General features: G+C 39.4%; 1 protein-coding gene across 1 annotated transcript; it reads left to right on the forward strand.

Annotated features, from left to right (window-relative positions):
* Positions 1-1,787: 1,787 nt before the first annotated feature.
* alg13 (ALG13 UDP-N-acetylglucosaminyltransferase subunit) lies at positions 1,788-16,700 on the forward strand. Its single transcript, XM_057359503.1, has 24 exons — positions 1,788-1,936; positions 2,151-2,234; positions 2,324-2,374; positions 2,460-2,506; positions 3,875-3,947; positions 4,899-4,980; positions 5,211-5,373; positions 5,468-5,537; positions 5,614-5,722; positions 6,656-6,720; positions 6,883-6,983; positions 7,063-7,166; positions 7,301-7,544; positions 7,678-7,788; positions 7,938-8,082; positions 8,180-8,324; positions 11,832-11,867; positions 11,977-12,035; positions 12,160-12,231; positions 12,349-12,532; positions 12,782-12,877; positions 12,965-13,005; positions 16,128-16,305; positions 16,417-16,700. Exons 1-24 carry the CDS (start codon positions 1,817-1,819, stop codon positions 16,698-16,700), a joined length of 2,664 nt encoding a protein of 887 aa, XP_057215486.1. The 5' UTR covers positions 1,788-1,816.
* The last annotated feature ends 3,210 nt before the right edge of the window (positions 16,701-19,910 follow it).

The raw sequence follows: 19,910 nt of genomic DNA on the forward strand, positions 1-19,910 counted from the left end.
GAAAACCGATTGCAATAAAAAGTAGCCTATTGTAACCAGAAAGCTAAATACGGCGTAGTTTTTTAATGTAAGGTCAAGTTGTCACATTTATGTTGTTGTAATTTTATAAAATCTTTGTAAATTTACATGCGTAGATTATAAATATGTTTTTTCTACCTTGTTGCGTTCATTAACCTACAGAAGTTTAGGTATTCAATCATTAAAAAAACCCTCATAATTAAATAGACGAATTAAAATGTTGAAAAAATGCTGAAATCTAGGCTATCATTCAATCTTTCGGCTCTTCGTTAATAGATTTCCCTGTACGGTTTAAAGGCTCATTTATTACATTGTTTTTATTAGATGTTAATAAATGTTAATACAGATGTAATATTAACAAAACCTTGACGTACATTAATACTGTACCTATAATGTCTCTGTGCCTCGCGCAATGTCAGTTCACGGACTGAGATTTCTTTTCATCACTGATCGCGAGCTCTGGCGACATCGTGTGGATTCTTCGAAGCACTTTCAATATATTGAACATATTTAAACTAATCTCAAGCAATTAAATATGTTTGGTAAATTTATAAAGAGCAAACATTGTGTAGCTAAGGATTTGGTTAGCTACATTTCTTGGGGAATCATGTTTTCGACTGGTATTTCCTATAACACCCGTTAAGGTCAATAGAGGTAAAAGTGCTGAATGTTAGACACTATTTTTTTTAAATAAGTGTCAGAAATAACATGTAATACAAATAGAAATCATTGTTTGTAGGTAAAAAGAAAGAAAGAAAGAAAGAAAGAAAGAAAGAAAGAAAGAAAGAAAGAAAGAAAGAAAGAAAGAAAGAAAGAAAGAAAGAGACTTTAAATCATAAACGAATTATGAGGATCAGCATGTACAAATGTCAACAAGCCTAAAATCACTGATCTACAGCTCGCTATGACTAAACTTTAAACATATTTACATACCTCTAAGCAAAACAGGTCCATTTCTGTTGACTCCCAGCAAACACGTGAATGTGGGGCCCACATGGGTTTCACATGGTCTACAGGGGTACAGAGTGGGCATGGGCTCAAAATGGGCATCTTATCTGGGGCCCGCTTGGGTTACCCAGCTAGGACCCACATGATTGAACCCAGGTGGGCATCTTATCTGGGGCCCGCTTGGGTAACCCAGCTAGGACCCACATGAATGAACCCAGGTGGGCATCTTATCTGGGGCCCGCTTGGGTCACCCAGCTAGGACCCACATGGGTGAACCCAGGTGGGCATCTTATCTGGGGCCCGCTTGGGTCACCCAGCTAGGACCCACATGGGTGAACCCAGGTGGGCTCCCCATGTGGTTCCCAGGTGGGTAATTATTGGGAAATTTGTGCATGGTCCCCATAATACAAATGTATGTTCATAAGCTTGTGTTTATAAGCCACCTGCAACGACAATTTGACAAACATGTATGGCAACTATCGATAGTCGTTTCAATAATCACTTTGAAATGAATTGTATTTATAGAAACGCATCAACCTGTTCGTCTTACAGTGCCTCGCGTTTATTTTGAGGCCTAGAGCGACAGAGCAACAATGTTACAGTTCCTAAAATCTCATAAATCTTATAACCGTTTCCATAGGAACTGGCTCAAGAGAACTTCGCGTCATCATTTTTAAACCTAAAGTCGCGCCAAAAACAAGTGATGCGCTTCAATCAGTCTTCATCTGCAGCACCTGCTTCATACTCCAAGCCGAAAGGAAACTTTCGACCTTCGCTGTGTTTTTCGCTTTCCGGCGAAAAGCCGTGAAGCTCTATATATGTGTTGTTTTATATTCGTCATTTCTTTAAGATGCACAAAGCCTTGAAGAAATATTTTGTAAACATGGACGAGTATCTGGCCAGCATCGGACTTTACCGAAAGATGATGGCGAGAGACGCGTCCTGTCTGTTTCGAGCTGTTTCTGAGCAGGTAAAGTGACAACATTAGCCAACTCTTGAAAACAACGCCAGACTTTTTGTTTTGTTGTTTTGTTCAATAAACGGTCCAAATACGTATCGGGGAGGATGGCTTGTGATGTAGCATAGGCTACATTAAAATGAGCAATGAGTAATGTTTCGCTAGTTCTGTGCGTGTCGTGTTTTGACAGTGTTGTGTTTTAATGATGATTTTGTGTTGTCGTAAGCTTTATTATTCCCAAAACTACCATCCGAGAATACGAAAAGAGTGTGTCAGGTTCATGAGTGCGAACAGATGCAACTTCGAGCCTGTGAGTGACTTTAGACATCTACAGAAGCCTATGAGCATCGTGTCATTTAGTCTAAGATTTGATGTCTGGGGTATTACTGTGTCTTGCAGTTTGTTGAAGGCTCTTTTGAGAAGTATTTGGAGCGTTTGGATGATCCCAAGGTTTGTGTTCAAGCTCTTGCTCGATAACAGAAGCTTACAAGAGGTGTCTGAGATTGAATCTACTGTAAAATGTTACTTTTTTTAGGAAACAGCAGGTCAAGTGGAGATCAATGCTTTGTCGTTACTGTACAGGTATGCACCCAAACATCTGTGAACTTTCAGTTTAGACTTTTTCAACATCCTCTTCAATACAGTTACAAAAAACATTATGGAAAAAGGCACTAAAGATGTCACTGATTCTAATATGTACCATTTAGGCACTGGTATGGATGTACATTTGAGGTACTAATATGCACTCTTTGTGTTAAAGGGATACTTCACCCAAAAATGAAAATTTCATTTACTCACCGTAGAGTTGATCTAAATCTGTATAAACGCAGAGAAAGATATTTGAACGAATGCTTATAACCAAACAGATCTCACCCCCCCCCCCCCCCATTGACTCCCATAGTAGGAAAAAATACTTTATCTTTTTTTTCTTTGTTCTGTTGAACACAAAAGAGGACATTTTGAAGAATGTAGGACAGCAAACAGTTCTGAGGCACTTTTGACCACCATTGTATTTTTCCTACTATGGGAGTCATTGGGGGGCAAAATCTGTCTGGTTATAAGCATTCTTCCAAATATCTTTCTTTGTGTTCATCAGAACAAAGACATTTATACAGGTGTGGAACAACTGGAAGGTGAGTAAATGACAGAATTTTCATTTTTGGGTGAAGCATCCCTTTAAAGCAGTGGTCACCAACCCTGTTCCTGGAGATGGACCAGACTCCAGCTCCAACCCTGCTTCAGCACACCTGTCTGTAATTATCAAGCAAACCTGAACGCCTTGATTAGATAGTTCAGGTGTGTTTGATTGGGGTTAGAGCTGAAATCTTCAGGACGGTTGATCTCCAGGAGCAGGGTTGGTGACCACTGCTTTAAAGTGTGCGTTTTGAAAGGGTACAGCCCCAGTGACCGCTTTCGTACCTTTTTTTCTGACGGTGTACAGTAAGCATCGAAACTGCACATTTACTGTAAGCACCCACTGATGGGCCTTGAAATGTGCGTCTTTGTTTGATGTGTTGATGTGACAATTTCTACTGAAACAGGAAGTTAGGGCAGGATATATTGAGTGAAGTATTTAGGCTACATCCCTTTGAAGGCCAGTGACATCACCGCGGCACGACAAACTCTGTCCCGAAGTCTACTTCAAATTTGTCCTTCTTGTGAATTCATCCATCAGATGGATCCTCCACGGCCTATGCTATCCCAGCATTCTGTTTTTAGCACAAAGAAAATGAGTCTTCATTCTAATGTAGTTCTTTCACATTATACTCTTAAGTGATTTCGATTCATACACCGCAGTGTGTACAGGGGCATTGTCATGCTGGAACAAAAAAGTCCCTTTGGTTTGTATTCTCCATGTTTGGTGGATAAACGGTTCAAATATTATTGCAGTTATTTTTTACAAGTCAAATGCAAAACTTTTGAACCCATGCATCCTTTATTTTGGGCCAGGCGGTGCTTTATCATTTATAGGTATCCAGGTAAGCCGCCGACCGAGATTGCAGAGGAAGAAAACTTGCCTAAGGTAGGAATAAGTGAACTCCACATTTCACATTCAAAGTGCATCACAATACAGTTCAAACTGTAAATAAAATCAAAATATTGGTGTGAGTCTCACAAAACCAGGCAGATAAGTGCGTATTTTGTCGTGGACTGTCCACTTAGGCAGACCGTCAAACTGATGTATACAGTGACCAACCTCAAAGATTTTTTTTCATGTGGAAATGTGGCATTTTTCTAACTTCATGCCAAAACTTGCAAATTCTGTTATTAGCATGCAATCTTTCATTTTTGGTCCCTTTATTTTATTTCAGCTTTATTGACAGTTTATACAAACTAGGGCTGCACGATTATTCGTATTTTAATCGTGATAACGATTTATGCTTCCCACAAATTAACTGCGCATAATCATAATAAATAAAGTTGACATAATCGTTGTGAGATTAATGTTTTGAAAAGAAAGCACAAAACTCCCGATAAGGTCAGAAAATCATCGCAAAGCTTGTATCTTTTAAACTGCCATTTTAAAGAAAATAAAAAGCTAATTTTTTTCACTGCATTCGTACTATTTTAATACTTTTTTGCAAAACCCTCAGACAAACATTAAGGGTGACTAATAGCAATGATTTATAAAAAAAAAACAAGAAATTAAGAAAGGAGTGGCAAGGTTTCATTCCGAAGGTCACAAAATGTAAATCATTTCTGATGGAGTGTTAAGATGATCGATTGCGTGCTTTGAAATACGGTGTTTGAGGAAGTTCAATGGCAGCAGATTATAACATATTCATTGGCTGTAAAGTATAGACCTAATAAACATGCTGAAGTGAAATTAAAAACAAAAGTTCTGAACTGACAAAATAAGTGTTTATTAACCGTGATAAAATAATCGTGATGATCATTTTACCCATGATCGTGCAAGCCCTAATACAAACCCTGTTCTTGTGTAGTTTTTCATGTTCTGAATTTCACCCCACAGATTCTGCTGTGTTGCTCAAATAACGGGCACTATGACATCGTTTACCCTAAGAACTATCCAGTGGACGCTGCAGTATGTCAGGGTGAGTTAAACAAGCTTTGTGAAGTGCAGTCGTACACGTTTTGTCCTGTTGTTGGACCATAGCTTTCCTGTAGCTCAGTGCTTAGAGCATGGCGCTAGCAACGCGAAGGTCATGGGTTTGATCCCAGGGATTGCACAAACTCGGATACAAATGTATAATATAATGAAATGTAAGTCGCTTTGGATAAAAGCATCTGCCAAATGCTGAAATGTATCTGTTATGTTTCTCAGCTCTCCTGTATGAGCTGTTATACACTCGTGTTCTGAGTGTTGAGGAGGAAGAGCTGCAGGTGGCTCTGGAGGGATTCAGATTAGGAGGCCGGCGATACAGAAACAGCCAGTCTATGTGCAGTGAGGACGCTTGCTATGATGCTCCAGAGGAACGTACTCCGAGGTCTCCTACGTTCTGTCCTCTACCTTATGATCCACTCTGACCAATAGCTGAAAATATCAATTTACGTATTTTAAATTACTTTTTTTTTTATTAGAGAGGAATGGGAGCCGAGTGGTCAGAACCGTTTGGAGGACAAAGCCAAAGCTGGAGCTGAGGACCAGAAGGTGTTTGGAGGCACAATTCATGTGATTTGGTTAAAACTGTAAATCGATATTTGATTGACAGGTCTGTTTGCCTCAGGCTGCAGAGGGGTCGGGCAAACTGGCTCTACCGTACAAGGTGCTGAAGGCTTTAGAGCCCGAGCTGTACCGTAACGTTGAGTTTGACGTGTGGCAAGACAGTCGCAAAGGTATGTTAACTCCAAGTTTACTTCAGTTTTATTCAAGGGATTTTATAAATGACTGCAGGACACTTATACTGTACTAATACTCGCACTGAACTGATCTTATGGGTCATATTAGGACCATTTCAGAGTTTTGGCACTTTAGTTAAAAACACTTTCTCTTAAGTGAAAAATCTTGTATCTATTAATGTAAGTATGAATGTGTTTGTCGTATACAGCACTGGAAAAATATAGTGTAGGAGACTAAATTCTTTTCAGTTTTTCTGAATTTACTATTTAGAGGTATGTGTTTAGGTAAAATTACCATTTTGGTTTCATTCTGGGAACTACTAACAATGTTTCTACCAGATTTCAAATAAAATATGAAATAATATTTGCATTTATTTGCAGAAAATGAAAACTGGAGAAACGGGTGAAAATAACAGAAAAGATGCTCTGTCATTTTTCAGACCTCAAATACTGCAAAGAAAACAAGTTTATATTCACTTAAACAATTCAACGATAATATAAGTTCAAAAATATTTTTTTATGTGATAACTTTTTATCACAGTTTTCATGCGTCTTGTCATGCAAACCATTTCACATTGCTGTTGGATGACTTTGTCACTCCTGAGGTTTGATTTTGTTGAAATTCAACAGACACTGGACTGGAATGACCACAATAGATCTAGAAATGCTGATTTGGAATGAAAGTTTGGAATAGTCTTCTAATTTTTTCCTGGGCTGTATATCAGTGTTTCTCCAGCAGGGGGCCTCAACAAACTTACATTTAAATTGACTCATTTAGCAGACGCTTTTATTCAAAGGTTACTTCCAAACTGATGTCAAGATGACTTAAAATGAGAAGAACAAGATATTTCCTAATGGTTATTTTTTAATGGGTATACAGCTTTCTTGTCATGCCAAGCTCTACCTTGTCAAAAAAATGTTGTGTTACAGAGTTACAGAAGACTGATTATATGGTGTTTGCTGGCAGGCAGTACTTTTTGGGAGATAAGTGTCAGGTAAAAGACTTTCATGAGATGTGTTCACGCCGTTAGAGATTACAATACAGCTTCTCTTGTTACACCTCATTGGATACAGCATATAACGCTTACTTTTCAATGGTAATGATTCCTTTTTGAAGTTTTTACACTCCTGACGCGTCTGCACGGTTTGTCTTTCAGGTCCGTTTGGATCCGAAAGGAAAGTATTACAATGCTTTCATACAGGAAGTGGGGACCCACACCACTGCTGTGACGGTGTTCATTGAGGAGCTTGGGGAAAAGTGAGCCGTGCAAATCCACACTATCTCACACAAACACGTCTCTGAGCATCTTTAAACACCCTTGCTCTTTTTTTTCCAGACATCTGGTTCCTTTGACCAATCTGAAGCCAGTCAATCCAGTGCCAGCCTGGAACATCACACCAAGTAGAAAAGGAAGCTCCTACAACCATCCAGAAGAGCTAGGTCTGGTCTCTTTTCAGCATCACCTTGTATCTGCTAATTTTGGTCTATCACTAGCAGACACACAAAATTATCCACAGGGAACGGATCTGATAATGTGTCATTGCTGGTCACCGATGCTATTCATTTTTAAGCAGACCCTGAGCTTCGTGGGCGGAGACGGTTCTTCAAGAAGGCTCGTGGTAAGGAGATGTTGATGGCAGTGTCCTACAGTCGTCCTCAGCCTGGCCTGCCCCCCCGACTGCAGTCCGGGCCGGGTAACAATTATCCTATGCGGTCTCCTGGGGTGCACGGACCCGCTCCGCCTCCGGCAGGTGTGGCCTATGAACATTACAGACCCCACCCACAACCCAGACCACCACGAGGATACGGACCGCCCAGGTTAGACCTTCGGTTTCTTGAGGTCTGTTATGCATGTCTCGAGGATAAATCTGCATTATTTTTATGTTGCATGCATTTTCTTTTTTTTTTTTCTTTTTATCTCTCGTCATGCCACCTCTGTTGTTGTCAGAAGTTCGGCCCGATTCCTAAACAGGCACCACTTTATCGGACCAGAGATGGCATATTACCCCGGTCCAAGCAAGCGCTGCTACCAGAGTTTTGATAACTATTCGTTCAGGTCCCGGTATGAAAACACGTTGCATTTTGTATTGTTTACCTGAAAATGTCATTTTTCCGCATATAGAAACAATATAAGAATCACACTTTGTGTGAGACTTGTGTTATGGCATCTAAAACCAAGCAAAGAAAGTGAGGAGAGATGCATGTGTGCAGAAGAAGCCGACGGCAGATGCACTCGCTGAATAAAGAGTGTCTGAGGTGTGTTCCTGAGCCAGGAGAGGACACCCAGGATATGGAGGGAAGCATCACTTTCTATGAGATCGAGGAGACCGATGAGAGTGCCTTTACACCAATACCAGTGAGCAATTGAGTGTTCCACCAGTAACGTCTGAGAACATTTGGGCTTTGTATTGGAATCATCTCCCTATACAGTGATTTATTGTATTTTCCCAAAGGGTCAAGCGGTCCCCAGTCCCAGGGTTCCAGGGGCCACTGCTTACTGGGTACCAAGAGTCCCCAGTCCTATCCCTCCATCAGGCAAACAGCCCATGACATCATCAGAGGAGGACCCTGATGAAAGGAGCACAGCTGGTGATCAAGGTAACCAACTAACACAACAGCGGTGTCCAAATAATACCAAAATAACATCCACATCTTGGCACAAGATGGCGCCCACGCTCCTTCTAACGCACTTGTGGTCAGAATTCGTTCACTTGTTTTCATTCACACCTTCAAGTGGATTTGTTAGTGCAGTAATGTAGAGAATAGTGAATGAGGGTATAGGGGGTGATTTCTGTCTCTCGATGGTTCTCATCATTCTAACGTAGACTTGAAATCATCTTACGACGGGGTTATTCACAAAACGTGTATGCAGCCAATTTCAACCTATGAATGATTGTCACTTAATTATCATGCTTTTATACATGTATGGTTTAGAAACCTTGCCCCCAGAGTTTGCAACGTGGAGAAACGTGACCCAGGTCAAGAAGAGAAACTTCTTCATGGAAATTGTTACTTTGCAAGGCTAACACTCTGAATAAAAGCCAGAAAAATGCAATTTTAACAAATTTTAGGTCTGTGCAATACATTGAAATTATCGTATTATCTCAAATGTTCTATATATATTTTGCAAAAACTGAATTGTTTTTAAAATTCAAAAAGTTATGTATAGATCACTTTGGATCAGAGCCATTGAGAGAGAGTTGCGCCAACGGAAGTTCAAAATTTTCACGCGTCACGTGATTAATGGAGCGTTCAGATAGTTCCAGGAAGTTATGTTTTCTCTTTAAATGCTTTCTTTTTTATTCATTAAATGACTTGCGTCTTTAAATGGTTTAAAGGTTTACCTCAGTTGGTCTGTTTAGCGGCAGCTCCATGCATTACTAGTAACTTCCGGGAACTATTGAGAGCCTCCATGAACCGCCATTGCTGTGAAAAAAAACGTTCCATTGGAGTCAACGGAGTTGATGCGACTCTTTCTCAATGGCTCTGCTTTGGATGACATAAACATTGTTTAACAAAGTTTTTAAATATAAACTTTACCCATTATTCTATCACACATGGCATTATTTAGCAAATTATTGCGTCACTTTTTCTTAAATATCGTGCAGTCCTATTGGTTATATAATTTTTTCCAATATATTTTAAAACTTATTTAAATTGATTTTAGAAAATGAAATACCATCTTGAATATCGCACTATTTAGCATGCTGTCGCAGTTCACATTTTTATCTTATATTGCACAGCCCTTAAGTATTTAATGTAATACATAAGTAGTACCCTATGTTTTTTTCATGTGGATATATTAAATATTTGTTATTATAAACTGTAATGAACGTCCCAAATACTGTAGTGTTTTTTAACTTTACCAAGAGTAAATCTTTGTGTACACCACAGAGTTTACTTCAGTTGATCAATTTACTGTAGTTAATACTAAAATGCTGTTGTATATATTAACAAAATGTATTCTTTACTATAATATTCTACGGTATAATTTGTACGTTTGTTTGTTTTGTAAACCAGGGGCCACTGGCCGTCAAATGTCATGTTTTAGGTGATGGTGTAATGACCAGAATGTTGTCATGCTAGATTGCTCACTGGGTTTTCTGACATTTTATGTATCAAAAAAGTGAATTATTCCTAGGAAAAACATGTTTTTAATATGTAGACCTGAAAATAAAGCCTCTTTAAAGGACTCATCGGATGTGCACTTTCAAAAAGTTGGTATGATTTATTAGGGTCTTCATGAAATGTCTGGGACATATTTTGCTTAAAAACACTCAATGGCTGTGTAAACGAAACCCTTTTCAGTGTTTCCCCTACCATTACCTTAGGGTGGTGCCCCGCCCCTCCAACGCCACCTTCCGCCCCCCTTGAAGGTCAAGTTAATAAAAAAATTTCTGTAGCGTTAGATCACAAGAGAAGTCATTTAAGGTTACCTTTCCTATATAACATGTCTATACCTTGTTCTCGTACTAAACAAACTAAATAGCATTGTTTTTTATCTTATTTACACGGCGGCATGTCATTTCTGTTTCTACGTGTCGCGCCTTTACAATTCTCCTCTGCTCTCTGTATCCAGTTCTGACCCGAAGCGCACGCACACACACACAGACACGTGCGCGCACATACACAGGTTAGCACACTTTCACCAGCGGACAGAGAGCGCGTGTGGGAAAATGTCGCGTCAACCACCTGAAAAGCAGATAAACAAATGCGTTTTAGACGCTCCCAGGGTGGTGAAAATACGCATGCCCTGCCCCTGACAAGCAACAGTACAGTTACCACCGGATGACAGGTTTTCACTCAGCTTATCCTTCGTTCCATCCGGACCGCAAGACACAATGAACCATAAAAAAATCAGACTATTTCTGTGCTTTAAATTGAGCAGCGCGTCTACATAACTGAGATGTACACATCACGCGCACTCAGGGACATTTATGTTGATTATATTTTGCCGCTACATCCTCTAATATCTTTATTTAGCACAAAAAACATAAATTATGTTTCCTGAACTCCTCTGCGGTTAGTTTCGTTTTGAACGTCTGAAATCATTCTTCCGGAGACTAAAAGATCCGTCACAGCAAACAGCGCATCCTAATGCGCTCACGTTGTGCGTGTATGCTTGCCTAAAATCCACGGAATGCGCACCTGCAGATGGATTTTTGCTCTTGTTGTTAACGCACATAATGTATTAACAGACATGCAGCTAAACTCCAAGTGCTCATTTGCCAAATAACATAAATGTAGAGTAAGTTTAAAACTAGCCCGTGACTGACTTGGCTCCCTTCGCTATCGTATGCTAACGTTATCCTCCTCTATATACGGTACATGTACGTCAATTCAGACTGTTGATAAATATTACTTACATCTGCAGCTTTGTCTCATTCAGTTGGTCTCGATACCTCTTGAGGAACAACTTTGAAGGTAATCCTGCTTGTACTGTTCCAGGTTGATAAAGCACTCCGCCTTGAAGTGATTAGCGCAAACAAGCAGGGTTTTACTTGTGGTTTCTGAGGGATTTCCACTAAAAATTAAATAAATTCACTCCTGTCTCTTCCGAGGTTTGGACTGTGCAGCGACTACATTGCATGTTGTCCACGAACTTTAGCCATGGCATCACATACACCGCTGTCGCTTGTGAAAACGACAATGGCGGTAGTGCCGTGGGTGGAATTGTGTAGATTTAGGGGTGGTAATATTATAATAAGATCCTGCTTTTACGACGCAACAGGAGCGAAATCTGAACGGCTCGATTTCTCACATGCTTGCAGGGAAAGGCTTACCAAAACAAACTTACTGGGATCTTGTTTTTCACGTTTTCCGGGTTGCTAGATGCATTGGGGACCCGATTATAGCACTTAAACGCAGAAAAATTTGGATTTTCATCCGATGACTCCTTTAAATATTAAGATGTTACAGTATATAAGTGCCTGGATGTGTAGTCTTTCGTTTCCTAGAAGAAAGCATTAATTTTGATTTGTAATTTACCCCTTCTGAAGCACCTATAGGTACTCCTAAAAAAAATTTGAGTACCAGAATGTTTAAAAAAAAAACTACATGCATGTTGGATGTTAATTGTAACCATTTTTTTGTTATACGGTTTAGGTGATTACTCTGAGGAGTACATCTACTCTACCTCAGGTTAGTTCAGTAACTGCTGCCATGTCAGAGATATTTTAGCATTACGCTCTTGTCAGTGTCTTGTATGAATTGATATACAGACGAGATTCATTCTAATGTTGTTTTTCAGAGACTGGATTTCAGAGCCCATCGGTATATGCTGCCGCAACGGAGTCTACAACCAATTTGGTACTGAATGTTTCATCATTTGCTAAGCATGTCCACCAGGATACTCATACTGCCACTGACTAAAGAAAAATAGATGTCTGGCATGAAAGGATTATGTAAATGTGACGTGTCCTGCATCTTGCAGACCATTCAAGAAGGAGGATCTCGTGCCGATTCGCCACCAGAGGGCGTCGCTACCTACAGTTACTCTCAACAGGCACGCCACCGTTCTCACCGCTCCACGGCTGTTTGACAGTCAACATAGAATTGTGTTGTTTAGCTGCTCCAGTTCTTTATACAGACTGATGCGATGCGTCTCATTCAATCCTCTCAGGTGGTCATGAAGTCATCGGTCATCTCTTCCTCTCAGCCAATCAACTCTGCCCCAGCTGCGATCTTCACCTCAAACTCCTCCCCTTCTTCTACGGGGAGCTCCCAGACCCCACCGAACCCCCTGCAGACCGACAGCATCCTAACTCCTGGACAGCCACCACCCCAGAATGTCATGGGCAGGCCTGGTATACAAAACAATCTGAAAGAAATGAATTTCATGCACAAAGCAGTTCAGTAGTGTTGTTTGCTAACGCTAGCATCATTACTTTTGCTCAGTTGAAACTGTAACACCCTAGCGACTGAATAGCAACCACATTAGAAGTGCCCAGACATTCTCATTTTGGCAAATACGTCCTAAGAATGAGTATTTAAAGTTTTTTTTTTTTTTTAAATGAAGAATAAGCACTTTCCTCTTATTTTGCCAATTTCTCCAGCAGTTCCGTGGTTTGTGAATGAACTGGGCGAGCCAGTTGCCATGGCACCACCTCCACCCTATTCATATGACCCCAATGGCAGTGATCTTCCAAGAGGTCAGAAAGAACGCACAGTATTTTTCTAGTTGTCGTAAATGTTTGTCGTCTTTTATAACTTTGATTTTTTTTTTTTTTTTTTCTCAGACTGCAAAGTGCTCCAATACTATTATAACCTGGGGGTTCAGGTAAGTGGCCAAAAATGAAAATTCTATCATCATTTATTCACCCACATGTCATTCGAAACCTATATGGTTTTCTTATGTAGAACACAAAAGAAGATCTTGAAGAATGTTTGGTTAGTCCAACAAAACTGACCCCCATTGACTTCCATTGTTTGGAGACAACACCACTTGCACATTTCTCAAAATATATTCTGTTGTGTTACACAGAAGAACGAGTCATATACAGGTTTTGAACGACATGTCCTTTTGATAAAGCAAGGTTATTTGGGTAATCCTCTACAGCTAAATGTAGAGAAAATCCATATATATATCCAAAATGAGAACTTTTCAAAAATCATGTTTTTTTTATTGTGCATTTCAATTAATATCAATCAAACTGCAGTTGGTTTGTTTTGATTTAAGCCATAATAACAAACAAATACAGCTAACTAACACAACAAAACACAATAAAAACATGACATAATAAAAAACATGATTTTAGAATTTTTTAAAAACGGAGTTCTCATTTTGGAACAAAACTCTTCATATATAGAAATAGTTTTTTGCATCCATAGTTTAAATCTATACAGTAAAACACATCTATGTAATAGCTGTACATAGGGCTGTGCGATATTAAAGAAAAATGTGCGATTGCATGCTAAATAATGCGATATGAGATACGATATTTCTTTTGTAAAGTCAATTTAAAATGTTTTAAAAGAGATTTAAAAAAATATGTAACAAATAGGGCTGCACGATATTATAGAAAAATGTGATATACGATAATCTGCTAAATAATGCGATGTGCAGTGGAATTATGGTTCAAGTTTGTAAAATATATACAGGTGCTGGTCATATAATTAGAATATCATCAAAAAGTTGATTTATTTCACTAATTCCATTCAAAAAGTGAAACTTGTATATTATATTCATTCATTACACACAGACTGATATATTTCAAATGTTTATTTCTTTTAATTTGATGATTATAACTGACAACTAATGAAAATCCCAAATTCAGTATCTCAGAAAATTAGAATATTACTTAAGACCAATACAAAGAAAGGATTTTTAGAAATCTTGGCCAACTGAAAAGTATGAACATGAAAAGTATGAGCATGTACAGCACTCAATACTTAGTTGGGGCTCCTTTTGCCTGAATTACTGCAGCAATGCGGCGTGGCATGGAGTCGATCAGTCTGTGGCACTGCTCAGGTGTTATGAGAGGCCAGGTTGCTCTGATAGTGGCCTTCAGCTCTTCTGCATTGTTGGGTCTGGCATATCGCATCTTCCTCTTCACAATACCCCATAGATTTTCTATGGGGTTAAGGTCAGGCGAGTTTGCTGGCCAATTAAGAACAGGGATACCATGGTCCTTAAACCAGGTACTGGTAGCTTTGGCACTGTGTGCAGGTGCCAAGTCCTGTTGGAAAATGAAATCTGCATCTCCATAAAGTTGGTCAGCAGCAGGCAGCATCAGAAGCGTCTCGCCTGGGCTAAAGACAAAAAGGACTGGACTGCTGCTGAGTGGTCCAAAGTTATGTTCTCTGATGAAAGTAAATTTTGCATTTCCTTTGGAAATCAGGGTCCCAGAGTCTGGAGGAAGAGAGGAGAGGCACAGAATCCACGTTGCTTGAGGTCCAGTGTAAAGTTTCCACAGTCAGTGATGGTTTGGGGTGCCATGTCATCTGCTGGTGTTGGTCCACTGTGTTTTCTGAGGTCCAAGGTCAACGCAGCCGTATACCAGGAAGTTTTAGAGCACTTCATGCTTCCTGCTGCTGACCAACTTTATGGAGATGCAGATTTCATTTTCCAACAGGACTTGGCACCTGCACACAGTGCCAAAGCTACCAGTACCTGGTTTAAGGACCATGGTATCCCTGTTCTTAATTGGCCAGCAAACTCGCCTGACCTTAACCCCATAGAAAATCTATGGGGTATTGTGAAGAGGAAGATGCGATATGCCAGACCCAACAATGCAGAAGAGCTGAAGGCCACTATCAGAGCAACCTGGGCTCTCATAACACCTGAGCAGTGCCACAGACTGATCGACTCCATGCCACGCCGCATTGCTGCAGTAATTCAGGCAAAAGGAGCCCCAACTAAGTATTGAGTGCTGTACATGCTCATACTTTTCATGTTCATACTTTTCAGTTGGCCAAGATTTCTAAAAATCCTTTCTTTGTATTGGTCTTAAGTAATATTCTAATTTTCTGAGATACTGAATTTGGGATTTTCATTAGTTGTCAGTTATAATCATCAAATTAAAAGAAATAAACATTTGAAATATATCAGTCTGTGTGTAATGAATGAATATAATATACAAGTTTCACTTTTTGAATGGAATTAGTGAAATAAATCAACTTTTTGATGATATTCTAATTATATGACCAGCCCCTGTATATCCAACATACATATTTTACATTATTTCTTATTATTGATCATCTTCCACACAAGTCTTTCTGCTATCTGCATCAACCTGCAACTTATAGACTATAGACAACAGCACAAGATGTCAACACTGGTCCAGAAGCACTTCCGGTAGAGTTAGTTTTACTTATTTATTTCTTTGGTAACACTTTACAATAAGGTGCTATTAAGTAACAATAGAAAATGCATTAGCTAACAACAAACGATTGAGTTTTTCAGCATTTATTAATCCTTGTCAATATCAGTTCATGTCAATACAGTTATTTATGTTAGTGCATGGTGCATGTTAGATTTTTTTATGTACTAGTAAATGCTTAAAATTAAAGTTAAATAATATTAAGAAATGCTGTAGAAGTATTGTTCATTGTTAGGTAATGTTAGCTAATGCATTTACTCATTGTTAACAAATAGCACCTTATTGTAAAGTGTTACCATTTCTTTAAATCCCACGTATATAATTGAAACCTTAAGATTTAAGATAGTTACATTTTGTTCAACCATTGTGTAGTGTTAAAAAACTGAAACGAGAAGTTCTTTTGGACCAGCTTTGGATCGGCGTTGTTTACATCATCCAAAGTGGTCTATACGTAACTTTTTGCATTTTTTAAATCTTTCAGTTATTGCAAAATATTGCGATATGCATATTTGCGATATTTTTATCATTTCGATATATTGCACAGCCCTAGCTGTACTTGAAGTTTCTGTTTCTGTTGCAGTGGTACCAGCAGACGTACTGGCACTCTATGGTGCACATGCAGCAGGTCTATCCACAGCCGGCCGCAGACGTTCCATACCAGACGTTCCAGAGCACCATCCCCATGGCCGACCACACCGTCCCCCAGGCCTATCCCGAGCCCATCCGCTCATGTCCGCAAGGAGACACGTCCAACAACGGTCAGCACCCTTCCTTTTGTCTCACCACTAGCACCACAAACCTCCACACTGTCAACTGACACATCCACCTTGAGTTAGTCAAACAGTCTGCCTCTGCTCTACACTCCTCAGGCACCCCTCTGGTGATGGAGCCCCCTCCCACGGTGGTCCCCGGCACGGTGTTCTACCCCATGGTGCAGGAGCAGTGCGGCCAGCCACCCCTCCACCCCACCTACGAGCCATACGTGCCCATGCTCTCTACAACATACCACTACCTCACGCCCTGGACAAACGGTGTAGGCTCGCATCCACGCGTCCACCACTCTACTTACTGCCCTTCCTCTTCTCACCCCCCTGTTAATTACATCACCGCCCCAACCCACCCCACTCATTTGGCACACTCACAGTTCGTCTAAGTCTTGTTTAACTGCTTGAACATGTTCTAGTTAGTGTTGTTCAGTTGTATCTGTATTGTTTTCAAGTTAGTGTTGTTCGGTTGTATCTGTATTCTTTTCAGAGAAAAATGGTTATTTAGGGTCCTGCAGTGTGTTACTCATTACGTAAACAGAAGGGCGGATGTGCTTTTTCCATCGTGCACATGATCTCCCAAATCTCACTGTAGTCTAATAAGCATATATTGGTCTTTTCCCCATTATTTTTGGATTTTAAAAGGTCGATTCTAAATTCTCTTCTCATTTGTTTTAACAAATGTATGTTCACACATTTTCCGCATGCGGTAGTTTTTGCAACACGCCAGGAGTTCAAGCCTTAGGAAACCATTGTCTGTCGTTTTTTTTTTCTATGTAAAAATCACTTATAGCTGCACAAATAAAAGATAAAACCACGTGAAGTTTTTCAGACCCATTTTAAAGATGTGAAACTTGTTTACAAAAAACACCCACAACATAACATGATGTTTTTGGATGTAAAGCAGAATGTGGGAAACGTTTTGCTTTGATAAAAGAATAAACGGTTGAATTTTGCTTGCGTACTATTTGTGGTGCAATAGCGTGCAAGCAAATCTGACGTTTTGCTGAATTATTTAAAAAGGAGAATTTGACAAACCTGTAATTGCTTCACTTTTCCAGGTGCTAATAGTGGGTTAACAATAGTAGCATTGCTCTCATATGCATGATATGATATTTAAAGTCAACATGAAACCATTTTGCAAATTCTGGTGAAAGTTATCTAGTTTTTATGATATTGTACAGGTAGTTTGAAAACATTCAGAAAAATGGTCACCGCAATTTAAGAAACTATGCAAACTAAGAAAACTATGCAAATGCAAAATCTGTGTTCATCCAACATGAATGAATGTGTATTCAATACAGATTTTATGAATTCATGGATCATTTACTAAGCAACTGATATGCAATTTTATGCCTACAGATGTTTAAAATGTGTCCGTAAACAAACAAACAAACTCCTTATTTAAGATATAAAAATCCCATACTATATATGAATATATATAGGAAGTGCACCAAAACCTGCCCATGTGCCAAAAATATAGAAAAATAATTTGTTGCACAATAAAGTTGAAGTTTTTAAAAAGAAATTTAAATGTACTGTTGACAATTAACTGACGGCATAAATTATTAGTGAAATGATACAAGTTAGAGTTTGCATCTGTTATTTGTGATGGATTTCGTCTTGAAGCCAAATGAGGTACAGTTGTCTATACAGGTGCTGGTCATATAATTAGAATATCATCAAAAAGTTGATTTATTTCACTAATTCCATTCAAAAAGTGAAACTTGTATATTATATTCATTCATTACACACAGACTGATATATTTCAAATGTTTATTTCTTTTAATTTGATGATTATAACTGACAACTAATGAAAATCCCAAATTCAGTATCTCAGAAAATTAGAATATTACTTAAGACCAATACAAAGAAAGGATTTTTAGAAATCTTGGCCAACTGAAAAGTATGAACATGAAAAGTATGAGCATGTACAGCACTCAATACTTAGTTGGGGCTCCTTTTGCCTGAATTACTGCAGCAATGCGGCGTGGCATGGAGTCGATCAGTCTGTGGCACTGCTCAGGTGTTATGAGAGCCCAGGTTGCTCTGATAGTGGCCTTCAGCTCTTCTGCATTGTTGGGTCTGGCATATCGCATCTTCCTCTTCACAATACCCCATAGATTTTCTATGGGGTTAAGGTCAGGCGAGTTTGCTGGCCAATTAAGAACAGGGATACCATGGTCCTTAAACCAGGTACTGGTAGCTTTGGCACTGTGTGCAGGTGCCAAGTCCTGTTGGAAAATGAAATCTGCATCTCCATAAAGTTGGTCAGCAGCAGGAAGCATGAAGTGCTCTAAAACTTCCTGGTATACGGCTGCGTTGACCTTGGACCTCAGAAAACACAGTGGACCAACACCAGCAGATGACATGGCACCCCAAACCATCACTGACTGTGGAAACTTTACACTGGACCTCAAGCAACGTGGATTCTGTGCCTCTCCTCTCTTCCTCCAGACTCTGGGACCCTGATTTCCAAAGGAAATGCAAAATTTACTTTCATCAGAGAACATAACTTTGGACCACTCAGCAGCAGTCCAGTCCTTTTTGTCTTTAGCCCAGGCGAGACGCTTCTGATGCTTCTGCTGCTGACCAACTTTATGGAGATGCAGATTTCATTTTCCAACAGGACTTGGCACCTGCACACAGTGCCAAAGCTACCAGTACCTGGTTTAAGGACCATGGTATCCCTGTTCTTAATTGGCCAGCAAACTCCCTGACCTTAACCCCATAGAAAATCTATGGGGTATTGTGAAGAGGAAGATGCGATATGCCAGACCCAACAATGCAGAAGAGCTGAAGGCCACTATCAGAGCAACCTGGGCTCTCATAACACCTGAGCAGTGCCACAGACTGATCGACTCCATGCCACGCCGCATTGCTGCAGTAATTCAGGCAAAAGGAGCCCCAACTAAGTATTGAGTGCTGTACATGCTCATACTTTTCATGTTCATACTTTTCAGTTGGCCAAGATTTCTAAAAATCCTTTCTTTGTATTGGTCTTAAGTAATATTCTAATTTTCTGAGATACTGAATTTGGGATTTTCATTAGTTGTCAGTTATAATCATCAAATTAAAAGAAATAAACATTTGAAATATATCAGTCTGTGTGTAATGAATGAATATAATATACAAGTTTCACTTTTTGAATGGAATTAGTGAAATAAATCAACTTTTTGATGATATTCTAATTATATGACCAGCACCTGTACAGTCTCATCCATATTTCTACAAGTAAATAATTTATCTATTTTAAAACAATTATGAAACTGTCATTGTATCACCTGAAAGATTGTTACAACTGTAATTAATTGTGTTTGTGAAATAGGAAATCAAGCCATCATCCTAGACAACACACATCGACATCTCATACATCTTGCTTAAACACACACAGACAACTATTGTTGACTAGGGGACATGTATACGAAACAAGTACAACGTTTGCAGGGCAATTTGACAGCATTGTTTTTTCTTATAATAGTCATATGATGCCACAGTTGATGGACATTGCTTCAATATCTTGTGTTCATCCAAAGATACATGACATGGAGGGTACAGTGAGGGAAATAAGTATTTGATCCCCTGCTGATTTTGTAAGT

This window comes from Triplophysa rosa, linkage group LG19 (genome assembly GCF_024868665.1).
Source record: "Triplophysa rosa linkage group LG19, Trosa_1v2, whole genome shotgun sequence".
Lineage (NCBI taxonomy): Eukaryota > Metazoa > Chordata > Actinopteri > Cypriniformes > Nemacheilidae > Triplophysa > Triplophysa rosa.

Excerpts from the sequence above, each read along its gene's own strand:
- alg13 (XM_057359503.1), top strand. The coding sequence starts at position 1,817 with ATGCACAAAGCCTTGAAGAAATATTTTGTAAACATGGACGAGTATCTG. Across the intron at positions 4,981-5,210 it reads GGACGCTGCAGTATGTCAGG|CTCTCCTGTATGAGCTGTTA; the intron begins GTGAGTTAAACA and ends TATGTTTCTCAG. Across the intron at positions 5,723-6,655 it reads GTGGCAAGACAGTCGCAAAG|AGTTACAGAAGACTGATTAT; the intron begins GTATGTTAACTC and ends GTTGTGTTACAG.